This window comes from Mustela putorius, unplaced genomic scaffold (genome assembly GCF_011764305.1).
Source record: "Mustela putorius furo isolate JIRA1106 unplaced genomic scaffold, ASM1176430v1.1 tig00000698_pilon_pilon_pilon, whole genome shotgun sequence".
NCBI lineage: Eukaryota > Metazoa > Chordata > Mammalia > Carnivora > Mustelidae > Mustela > Mustela putorius.
The window spans coordinates 1841728-1854320 of NW_025421449.1; the positions used below are offsets into that span (position 1 = coordinate 1841728).

The window sequence follows — 12593 nt, forward strand, 5'->3', positions numbered from 1 at the left end:
GTGACTGGGATATAAAAGGGGATCAAATTGTACTAGACTGATCTTACATCAGTTAACACTTTACAGAACTAATGAAATAACTGGGCTTGGGGGGAACTTGGGGAATTATAAAACCCCACTGTCTTAAGTAATGTTCCAGGAGCCATGTTAGATTATTGTATTTCTTAAGGACAACCAAGTTCCAACAACACTTTCACAGGTAATTTCTATATTCTAAAGATTTAACTATCATGTCCAAAAAGTAATTTCAAAACTTCCTTACTATTCTTTAAGAAACCTAAGGGTCAGTCCATACAATATCCCTTCATATTTAAAAACCAAGGTGGAATAGCAAAGACCCCCCTTCAGAGTCACTGGTGACTCTGCAATCCTATCCACTATCAGGTTTTGTTTCTTTGGGGTCTTGTTTTTGTTTCTGTTTTTAAGATTTTATCTATTTGACAGAGAGCGAGAGCGCACCCTAGCACAGGCAGAGGGAGCAGCAGGTAGAGAGAAGCTGGCTCCCTGCAGAGCCCCATGTGGCTTGATTCCAGGACCCATGGTGGGGGGGGGGGGATTACAACCCCATCAGAAGGTAGATGCTTAACCAAATGAGCCACCCAGGTGCCTTCCACTATCAATTTTAAAGAGTCTGGCAAATGTAACATTACAGAGGTAAAAAAAAAAAAAAAATCCTCTAAGGAAGGGTGCTAAGAAATCTGTGATTTTAAAAAACCCTTACAATTATGTAATTACAGAGTTGTTTCTATTTATTGTTATGTCTTAAGTCCCAGAGAATTCTATCTGATAAAAAGTTACTTTAGCCAGTGCCAAAGTCAAGGAATGGCTATGGTCTTCCATAATGGCCATCAAATATGACCATTACATAACCTAAGTAAAATCTACTAGTTTTTTTTTTAAGTTTTATTTATGTATTTGACAGAGAGAGCCCGATCACAATTAAGCAGACAGGCAGGCAGAGAGAAAGGGAGGGAAGCCGGCTCCCCACTGAGCAGAGAGCCGGATGCGACTCCATCCCAGGAAGCTGGGATCATGACCTGAGCCGAAGGCAGAGGCTTTAACCCACTAAGCCACACAGGCGCCCCTAAAAACTACTGTTTTAATACTGTTTGAAGACAATTCCCCAATCATCCCTCCACCTTCAAACTCTAGGGTCACCTCTCTAAATCCCTCTTACGGAGCAATTCCAGAGCCAACACTAAATCCAGGAAAAACAGTTCAGTGAATTATTCGTCAAAAGTTCCCACACTGCCCTTAATCAACTCCTTATTTAAATTAAATAAAATGGAGAGTCCCACCCTTCCTGGATTTTACATGGTAACCTTCAGCTACTGCGTAAACTTGAGTTTACTTTCTTGCTCCTCCCACAGCTGGTTACTTTTTGCTAGGAGCTTTGCTCATTCTCTCCGTAATCCCTTTCATCCCCCTCGATCCGGCTCTTTCCTACCCTTCACACACCACACGCAGACTTCTCTGCACCTGCCCGTTTCCTCCCGAGTAAACTGTTTACAGTTAAAACAGAAACGCCTTTGGTGACACATTTTCGAACGCCTCCGTTGTCTCCAATAATCTGTTCCTAGAAGCTTGGCGGGGCGTTGGGGGGAGAGGGGGTAAAAGATAAAGATAACCCCGAGGTAGCTTTCCTCCACCTGCAAGACAAAAAAGGTCGTGCGCCAGGGAAAGCGGAGCTCAGCCAGCCCGCAGCGCGCTGGGCTCTAAGCGCAGCTCCAGGTGCGGACTTGGGGTGGGTCCCCCTCAGATGCCGATTCCCTGCCCAGGGGCAAAAACTTGGCACTTTCTCACTCGTGCTTCCCAGACTGACGTCACCTGTTTGACTTGAAGGGAACAGTTTTCTGTATCACAAGGCGCCTTCCCAGCATCTGTGCTACCGGGGACAGCCCGGCGCGAAGGGCAGGAGCGCTACCGTGGGGGATCGGTTCGCTCCTCCACTGACCGCTCGGATCCCGGCCCCAGTTTCCCCGTCTGCAGAACGCAGGGTTGCATTGGACCCTGCTGGATGCCCACAAGCTGAGCTACAGTTCAGGAATTAAGGTCCTCAGGGAGTCATCCACCCCGCCCCAGTTCCTCCAAATCAAGCAATCCTCTTCCGAGGATTAGTTTACCCCCAGACAGCCTTCTAAGGTGACTTGGTGGTTTCCTTTCCCATCAGACGGTGCCCGCCCGAGCAGGTCACCTGCAGAACTAGCCCGGCCCGGGGTCGGCTCCCACAGCGCGTGGGAAAGAGGAACGCCGAGCCCCGCCGTCCCGTCTGCCAGCGCGACGTGTGAAACCGGAGGGCCGGCCCAGGCCCCGGGCAGCCCGCGCAACCCTGCCCGCGTCCGGGACGAGGGGCGGAGCGCGGGCCGCAGGCTCCGGGTAGGAGGCGAGGCGAGGCCCGGGAATGAATGGGTTGGCGGGAGGGGAGGGGCCGTGGGCCACCGACACTCACTGAGAAAGACTCGGTACTCGAGGGTGAAGGGCGCGGCGCGCTCCTCGCTGCTGAAGCCGCTCATGGTGCCGCTAACTAGCCGCCGCCACCACAGAGCCACTAGCCCGCACGCGGCGCCGACTGACAAGGAGAAAGCTCCGCGCCTGCGCACCGCGGAGACTGGCCCCGAAAGCGGGGCGGGGAACTGCTTTAAGCGGCCACCCCACCCCCCACCGCCCGGCCCACGCCCCGCGCAGGCGCACTCCGCCCGGCCCGCGCGTCCTCTCGCCCCAGCCCCTCCTCCCGGGCCCGCCCTCGCGGGACAGCCCCCTAGCTCTCAGGCTGGGCCACGTGGCTGGCGGCGAACTCTGGCTCTGCCTGTGTACTGCCACCGCCCCGAGTGCTCGGGGACTCTGACAGAGGACGAGAGCTTGCGCCAGCTAGGAACTGACCGGCAACCTCTCCCCCACCGTGCACACAGGGAACTCTCTACACCCCACCTACACCCCACCACCCCCACCCCGAGTAATTCCTTGTGTCAAAAGATTTCCGAAATCACATGTGTCATCGGGCGGGTCCTGCCTTTGAACTTAAAAGTGTGCAGTTTTTCGAACTTGAGGTGTATTACTGACCCCACCCCCACCCCACAATGGCTTCCTGGTGAGTAACCGGCTCTACCACTTCCTAGTGTAAGACAGCGGGCAAATTGCTGCCAACCTTTCTAACTCACTTTCTCATCTTGGTAAATGGAGATAGAAATGGTAACTATACGGGCTTGGGGGATGATTAACTGAGTTGATGCGTGTCAAGAGTTTGAGGAAGGGGCACCTGGGTGGCTAAGTACCTTAAGCATCTGCCTTCAGCTCAGGTCATGATCCCTGGGTACTCAGATGGAGTCCGGGCATCCTGCTCCCTGCTCAATGGGGAGCCTGCTTCTCCCTCTCCTGCTCCCCCTGCTCGTGTTCCCTCTCTCTCTGCCAAATAAATAAATAAAATCTTTTTTTTTTTAATTAAAGTTTGAGGAAGAGTCTGGCTCGTTGTAAACACTATGGAAGTATGACTTGTTATTTCTACCCTCCCCAGTGAAGGAAGAGTCACTGTGGCCCCTCCTTGCTCAACTCACCCCAGATCCCAGGGGGCTTTTCAGTTCTAAGCGTTGGGAAGGTCCGAGCATGCGCTCAGAGGCCCTTGAGCACATTTCTCTCAGGCGTAAGTTCCTCAGGGCTTGTTTTTCAGCATGTGTTTTATTGAGTCAGGCCAGACCCCAACAACTAAAGTCTGATTGAGGCTGTGGTCGGTTAATTGATTCACTTACTTCCGCACTCCTATACACATACTTTTAAAGTGTATTTCAGGAGCGACTGGGTGGCTCCATAGATTAGGTGTCTGCCTTGAGCTCAGGTCATCATGATCCTGGGGTCCTGGAGTGGAGCCCTGCACCCCGTTCCCTGCTCAGCAGGGGGTCTGCTTCTCCCTCTACCCTTCCCCCTGCTCCTGCTCTTTCTGGATTGCGCTCTCTCATAAATAAATAAAGTCTTTAAAAAAAATTAAGTGTACTTCAAAATCTGAATTATAAATTAGGAACTGATTATTCACTAATTCGATTATGTAATAATGAATATTTCAAAGAATGCCTAGTTCGATGGGCTGGGTTCCTTTAAAAGATCTTGTTTTTCTGGGGCATTAAAGTTATATGCCCCTTTTTTTTTTTTAAGATATATTGATTTATTTTTGAGAGACAGAGAGTGTGTGTGAGTGGGGTGGGGCGCAGAGGAAGAGAGAACATCCTCAAGCAGATCCCCCCCTGAGTTCTGCAGAACCCAAGGCAGGGCTGGATCCCAGGATCCTGAGATCATGACCTGAACTGAAATCAAGAGTTGGACACTAAACCAACTGAGCCACCTACGTGCCCCAAAGATAATACACTTAAAAGACATTTTGGGGGCACGTGGGTGGCTCAGTCGTTAAGCAGCTGCATTCAGCTTAGGTAATGATCCCAGCGTCCTAGGATCCAGGCCCACACTGGGCTCCCTGCTCAGTGGGGAGCCTGCTTCTCCTTCTCCTACTCCCTGACTTGTGTTCCCTCTCTCTCCGCGTCTCTGCCATAAATAAATAAAATCTAAAAAAAAAAAAAAATTCATTTTGACTTAAACTTTTCTGTTTCAAAGCCATGTCTACTATGGAAAATGAGATGGCCCCTGTAGAAATGAAAACCTAGTAAGATAATTTCCTAAAGAGTTACAAAGAGTGTTCCTCCCTTGTCTCCATCCAGTCTACTACCATTAATTTTCAGAAAGCCATGACTCACTGACCTTTTGAACAGTACACCACACTGTTGTACTCCAGTTGGAATACAGGACAGGCAAAAAGAGTCGAGTAGGAATTTAGTCAGAATACAATGTATACTGGAAATTAAAGGAATCTCTGCAGAGTGAACACTAAGTAGGATTAAGTTCAGGGAGTTTCTTAAGGGGATGATCTTTGGATTAAGTTGCTCTATCAGTCTTCTGCCTTTGAGCACAGGAACTAGACTTCGGGAAAAACCCAGAATCGTATCTGTGACTAACTTAACAAACAGATGGAAATGATGCAATTGTGTTCTACGGACACTTTCCCCGTTGCCTCCTGCCAGCTCAGAGCAAGATAACAAACTCTTGCCAACCTCTGGACTTGCACACCATTTTTTATTTCATCCCGTGTGTTAGGAAAGCCCATGGATATCAACTCCAATAAAACACCACGCCCTAGCTTGGTGTTTTATTGGAGCTGATATCCATGTCAGTGCTTTAGAACTTTCCCTTGCAGGCAGTGGGGGTAAGATCCATGGGCTCAAGTGAAAGTTGTTCAGTTTCTCGTGTGTCCCTGGGGGCTAGCACAGGACCTGGCCAAGAGGAGATGTTTATTAAGTCTTTGCTGGGCTAATGGATAGAGGAATTAATGAAAAGGAAGCAGACAATACCTTCTTACGTATAGTAGTTTGACAAAGGATAAACCCAGCTTCTGCCAAATATTATCTTTATTGCTCTGTAACAACTCCAGTGGCACTTCTTTTCAGTCTGTATCCTGTCCTCTTTGCTGTGACTGACTCTGGTGGGTGCTTCTAATTTTCCAGTGTTCTTTCTTCTTTGGCTTATGACCACATTCTCTTCTGACATTTCTGCTCCTTTTCTGGCTGCTCATTTCTCATTCTCCCCCTTAGCATTGTCTTCACCTCTTCAACTTAATCAGCATATCTTTCTTACTTCTGTTCTCTGTCTCTAGAGGGACCCTCCCCCTAGATTATCTCATGTAGATATTTGGTGTCAACTAGACACTTGTTTCAGTGTCAACAAGAAAATCTTCAAATTTACAGCTATGTTTTATTTAATACTTATTGTGGTCTCTGCTAGGTGGTAGGGATGTAGCATTTAGAAAGACATGGTCTTGGGGCACCTGGGTGGCTCAGTCAGTTAAGCGTCTGCATTTGGCTCAGGTCATGATCCCAGAGTCCCAGAATGAAGCCGAAGCCGAAGCCGTATCAAACCGGATCAAGCCCCATATCCAACTCCTTGCTCAGCAGGAAGTCTGCTGCTCTCTCTCCGCCCTTCACCCTGCTTATGTTCTCACTCTCTTTCTTTCTCAAATAAATAAATATAAAAAAATAAAAAAAAAAAAAAAAGAAGAAGAAAGAAAGACATGGTCTTGGCCCTCAAAGAAGTTATAGTCCAAAGGGAAAGCAGACTTCAGCAAATAATTACAATAAACTCGGATAAGTAGAGTGACAAAGTACAGGACATTGCATTATGGGAACAGAGAGCCCCTACAAGGAAGTGAGTCTTAACCTATGCCTGGAAGGCAGAGAAGAGGTTAATAAGATGAAGATGACAAGGCAGAATCCAGAAAGGGAATATTAAGAGGTGAGACCAGAGAAATAGGTCAGGGTTAATTGGTGGAGGGCCTTGGAAGGCATAATTTAGGGTCTGAACTTTTTCCTAAAAGCAATGGGCAACCTAAGAGTTTTTAGCAGGAAAGGGGCACCATCAGAACTGCTTTAGAAAGTGGTTCTGTTAGCAGCTTGGAGCCTGGTTGAAGTTTTATTAAGACTAGAAGCAAAAGACCCCAGAGAAGGCTGCCCCAGTGGCCAATGTTGAAGATGCTGACCAGTCCCTGGATGTGGGCGACAAAAGAGAAGAGCAGTGATGGAGCCATGTTTAAGGTAGAATCAATGGAACTGGCCATTGGTTGGATGGAGTAGAAGATGAGGGATTAATTGCTTGAAAAAGGAAAGAAATTCTGATACATGCTACAACATGGATGAACCTTGAAGACACTATGCTCAGTGAAATGAGTCAGTCACAAAAGGACAAATACTGTGTGGTTCCACTTGCATAAAGTACCTAGAGTAGTCAAATTCACAGACACAGGCAGTAGAAGTTTCCAGGGGCTGGGGGAAAGAAGAAATGGGGAGATACCGTTAATGGTTATGGAGTTTCAGTCTGAGAAGAGAAAAAATACTTAAGGTGAATGCTAGTAATGGCCGCACAACAATGGGAATGTACCTAATACCACTGGACTCTACACTTTAAAATGGCGACAGTGAGGGTGGGGATTGGGGTAATTGGGTGACGGACATTAAGGAAGGCACATGATGTGATGAGCACTAGGTGTTATACACCACTGATAAATTATTGAACACTACATCTGAAATTAATTACTACTTTTTGACTAATTGAATTTAAATAAAATTTTTAAATGGTGACAATGGTTTAAAAAATATACATTCAAATGTATCTTTCTTTAAAAAAAAAAAATCACACAGGGGCACTTGGGTGGCTCAGTAGGTTGAGCCTCTGCCTTCAGCTCGGGTCATGATCTCAGGGTCCTCGGATCAGGCCTTGCGTTGGGCTCTCTGCTCAGTGGGTAGACTGCTCCCCCCCCCCACCTGCCCCCTGCCTGCTTCTCTGCCTACTTGTGATCTCTGTCTGTCAAATAAATAAATAAAATCTTTATCCAAAAAAATCACACAAAGTTTGAGACCTCAGTGATCAATAGTTACTCCAAAATTTCTCCATGGGATGGTGTATCAGATAGGGTCCAACTGAACCAAAACTACTCAAAATGTTTAAACCAGAGTGACTTGAACACAGAGAGTCAGTCAGTAAGTAAAAGAAGAGTTAAGAAGTCAAATACAGATTAGCAACAACAGGAATTCTAGAGGGACCAGACTGGAGGACAAGGCAGCGTCACCCAAGGGAGGAGCTCAGGGCTCATGGTCAGGAACAGGGATCCCAGGGGGCTGGCCTATCTGGAGATAGAGTTGCTGCTGGAGAGGCTGCCTGGAGAAGGAAAGGGACCTGTATTCTTTCCCTTCCTCATATCCTTCAGTCTCCTGATGGTGTTTCCCATTGGCTGGGCCCAGATGGAAGGCATGTGTTTTAGTAAATTTTGACTAGTTGTGCTGCTGTAATAAACAATATAAAAAATCTCAGTTGCTTACAAGAATGAACATTTATTTCTTGTTCAAGTTCCCTGGTGATGCTATGAGTCACCTGTGGCTCTGCCCCATATGCCTTCTCATTTGCAGACTGAGGCTGAAGTGGCATCCCCCAGCCTGTCCCTAACAAGACCAAGAAGATAGGAAAAAGAAATGGCCAAACCACAGAGTGGGCTCATAAGCTTTTGCTTAGAAATGGTCTATGTCCCTTCCATTCACATTCAATTCACTAAAGCAGGAGGACCTTGCCTGATGCCAACAGGCTATGGAAATGTACTCCTCCTGTAACAGATAAAGCAAATGGGTAACCATGTTGAGGGCTGTGTAATTCTCCTACAGGGAAAGAAGCAAATAAATAGTAAAAATAATATCACAGTCTACCGTCTTGATCATAAATTTTCATCTCCTTTTTGCATGAAAAATATTACTCACTCTTTCTGCAAAGAGTGACACCCAAAAGTTTCAACCAATCAAGACATGAGGGCCAAAGTTTAAAGTCTCATGATAGTCTCTGCATTATGTCCTGATAGGGCTTCTCTTGATCCAGAGACTAATGAACTTAAAAGACAAACAAAATTATCTACTGCCCCCCACATCTGTACCTAATATGAGACAGTTGAACAGAATAAACACTGAATAAATACTAATATTCATCAAAAGAAAGAATGAGAGACTCACAATCATCATTGGTTCTTAGAATTCCCAAATCCTACTGGGTGTAGAAACATTCCTTGATAAAGTTCTCGTTCAGGTCCCTGGAAGTAGCCTGTTTTTCATAACTTGTGGCTGACTGGGGGGCGGAGCCGCTTTCTCAGTTTCCTTCCTGTGCACAGAAATTTGGGAACCCAATGTTGGTCTCCAACAATCACATCTTTTAACCCAAGCTGATGTGTCTTGGCTGCACACCTCTATATCTTGACCTGCTTCTAGTGGTTCTGTATGCCAATTACCACACGTATAATTCTTTTCAAGACATACCTCTCTCTGTAGGAATCACTGCTAGGGAACTCGAACTTACCAACCCTCTCCTCTGTTGGAGAGCTGCACTCTTAAGTCTCTTTTCGCTGGGTCATTTATCCACCAAGAGACTCACTAGCAGCCACTGCTCATGACCTTGATCTGGTCTCTGCCCCAAGGCTGAGCTGTAATCTCTGCTTTCAAAAGAGTCAATTCGTTTCTGAGCTCACCTCTTTCTTGTAGCAGCCTGTCAAATGCAGCTGAAAACAACTAAGGCACACTCGTAACAACCTGTTTCTCAACCTTTTTGCCTAAACTCACAAGGTACTTGGTCCATGATCTGCCTTCTAATAAAGATTTTATTTATTTATTTGACAGACAAAGATCCCAAGTAGGCAGAGAGGCAGGCAGAGAAAGGAGGAAGCAGGCTCCCCGCTGAGCAGAGAGCCAGATGTGGGGTTTGATTCCAGGACCCTGAGATCATGACCTGAGCCGAAGGGAGAGGCTTTAACCCACTGAGCCACTCAGGCGCCCAGCATGATCTGCCTTCTAAATGACCAAAAGCCTCACCACTTGCTCCCCACCACTCAGAAGCAATGGCACATATATATATATATTTTTTTAAGATTTCATTTATTGAGGAGAGCACAAGTGGCCGGGGTGAGGTGGGGGGGGGGCGGTGGCAGGTAGAAGGAGAGGGAGAAGCAGACTTCCTGCTGAGCGAGGAGCCAGACACAGGGCTTGATCCCAGGACTTTAATATCAGGACTGAAGCTAAAGGCAGACGCTTAACCCACTGAGCCAGCCAGGTGCCCCACAATGGCACATACTTAAGGACAGCATTCTGCAACTTGCACCAATCCTTCTATTAGTCAGCTTTTTCTAGCTAATGTTGCATTAGCGGACAGCCCTCCCCTCCATCGCCCGAAATCTCACTACATTCATTTTTTTCTCAGATTACAGGTTCGGGCTACAGATTGGCTTTGACTCTGCTCCATGTTATCTGTTATTCTAGGATCTTGATGGAGGGAACAGTTCTTATCTTGGTCTCATGGTAGAGGGAGAAGAGGAACAGCTGAACTGCACTGAGGCTCCTAAAGCTTCTAGTCAGTGTTGATATCGAACTTCACTTCCCACTGGCTAAAGTAAGCAGCCAGACCCAATGTTAAGGGGACAGAGAAGTATATTAATCTGCAGGGAGGCATTATAATGCACTTGATAATACAGGGTTCTATACTCCTATTTCAGGGAAGAGAGTAAATAATTGGAAACAATAATATAATCTTGTATCCCTCTGACACAGGAGTTTGGGAAACCTGGTCTATAGGGATTTGCCGCCCCCCTGCCCCTTGCCCACAATACATTCAGCAGAGCAGGAGAAGAGAGTAGAGAATGGAGGGATATGACAACAGGGACTTAGGACAGCAGTAGAGCTGGGTGAAGACGTGGCTAGAAGTTACAGCGGCATAATCTATTATATAAGAGGAAAAAAATGTCCAGAATCGTCAGGAACACATAATGGAGAAAATATTATAGAGATTCTGGGGGGTGAGGAGAGACAAAAGTCCAGGTTGAGAGATCCGGTGAGTGGTTAGATATGAGGCCTGGGCCACGTGGGTGGCTCAGTCAGTTAGGTGTCTGCCTTTGGCTCAGGTCATGATCCCAGGATTCTGGAATTGAGCTCCACATTGGGCTCCCTGCTCCATGCGGAGCCTGCTTCTCCCTCTGCCATTCACTCCACTTGTGCTCTCTGGCTTTCTCTATCTCTCTGTCAGGTGAATAAATAAAATCCTTTAAAAAATTGATATGAGGCCTGGAACTGAGAAGAGAAAGACAGGTTTGCTGAAGTCATTCATTTGGGCAATTGAAGCCATGGGAGAAGATGAGACCACCTAGAGGAAATATATATAGGAATGAAATACAATTTTTAAAAAGATTTTATTTATTTATTTGACAGAGAGAATGAGAGAGAATAAGCAGGAGGAGCGGCAGAGGGGGAGGGAGAAGGAGAAGCAGGCTCCTCACTGAGCAGGAAGCCCAGGGCAGGGCTTGATCCCAGGACCATGGGATCATGACCTGAGCCAAAGGCAGACCCTTAACCAGCTGAGTCACCCAAGTGCCCCACAATTTTTCTTTTCTTTTCTTTTTTTTTTTAAAGCAGAGGGCCTAGAACAGAACCCCGAGGGATCTCAATATTCCAGGGATGGATGGCAAACAAAGTGCCAAGAACAGGTCAAAGAAGCCCTGACAGAAGGATAGGAGGTGAAACAGGGAAGTATGGTGTCTTAGAAGCCAGAGAGAAAGGGGGCTGTTTATTTTTTTTAAATTTTTTTAAAGATTTTATTTATTTATTTGACAGAGAGAGATCACAAATAGATAAAGAGGCAGGCAGAGAGAGAGAGGAGGAAGCAGGCTCCCTGCTGAGCAGAGAGCCCGATGCGGGACTCGATCCCAGGACCCTGAGATCATGACCTGAGCCGAAGGCATCGGCTTAACCCACTGAGCCACCCAGGCGCCCCAAGAGGGCTGTTTAAAAGGGGATGTTGGGGCACCTGGGTGGCTCAGTGGGTTAAGCCACTGCCTTTAGCTCGGGTCATGATCCCAGAGTCCTGGGATCGAGTCCCACGTTGGGCTCCCAGCTCTGCTTCTCCCTCTGACCTTCTCCCCTATCATGCTCTCTCTTTTTTCTCTCTCTCTCTCTCTCTCAAATAAATAAATAAATAAAATCTTTAAAAAAAATAAAAAGGGGATGTTCACAAATGGCCAACACACACGAAAAAGTGCTAATATCACTCGACATCAGGGAAATACAAATCAAAACCGCAATGAGATACCACCTCACACCAGTCAGAATGGCTAAAATCAACAAGTCAGGAAACAACAGATGTTGGCGAGGATGCAGAGGAAGGGGAACCCTCCTACACTGTTGGTGGGAATGCAAGCTGGTGCAGTCACTCTGGAAAACAGCATGGAGGTTCCCCCAAAAAGTTGAAAATAGAGCTACCCTATGACCCAATAATTGTGCTACTGGGTGTTTACCCTAAAGGTACAAATGTAGCTATCTGGAGGGGCATGTGCACCCAAATGTTTATAACAGCAATGTCCACAATAGCCAAACTATGGAAAGAACCTACATGTCCATCAACAGATGAATGGATAAAGAAGATGTGGTATATATATACACAATGGAATACTATGCAGCCATCAAGAGAAACGAAATCTTGCCATTTGCAATGACATGGACGGAACTATAGGGTACTATGCTAAGCGAAATAATTTAATCAGAGAAAGACAATTATCATATGATTTCACTGATATGAGGAATTTGAGAGGCAGGGTGGGAGGTTGTGGGGGGTAGGGAAGGAAAAAAATGAAATAAGATGGGATCAGAAGGGAGATAAGCCATAAGAGACTCTTAATCTCACAAAACAAACTGAGGGTTGCCGGGGGGAGGGGGTATGGAGAGGGTGTCTGGGTGATGGACACTGGGGAGGGTATGTGCTACGGTGAGTGCTGTGAATTGTGTAAGCCTGACAATTCACAGACCTGTTCCCCTGAAGCAAAAAGTACATTATATAAATTTAAAATAAATAAATAAAATTAATTAATTAGCTAATTAATTAATTAATTTTAAAAGGGAGGGATGTCTAAGCCTTACATATAGCTAGCTGCCTTCTAGACCTCTCACTGTGGCTGGTACATGAGCATCTCTTATTCACCAGGTCCAAAAATTTTT

The 12593-nt window shown here is 46.4% G+C and overlaps 1 protein-coding gene across 1 annotated transcript in view; it reads right to left on the reverse strand.

Moving 5' to 3' along the window:
- The window catches only part of PPA1 (inorganic pyrophosphatase 1), a 36173-nt gene extending 33535 nt beyond the window's left edge, over nt 1–2638 (reverse strand). The window contains exon 1 of the mRNA XM_004769526.2: nt 2450–2638. Within this exon, the coding sequence (XP_004769583.2) occupies nt 2450–2513 (64 nt within the window). The 5' untranslated portion in view covers nt 2514–2638. The remainder of the gene's footprint in view (nt 1–2449) is intronic.
- Nucleotides 2639–12593: the final 9955 nt, after the last annotated feature.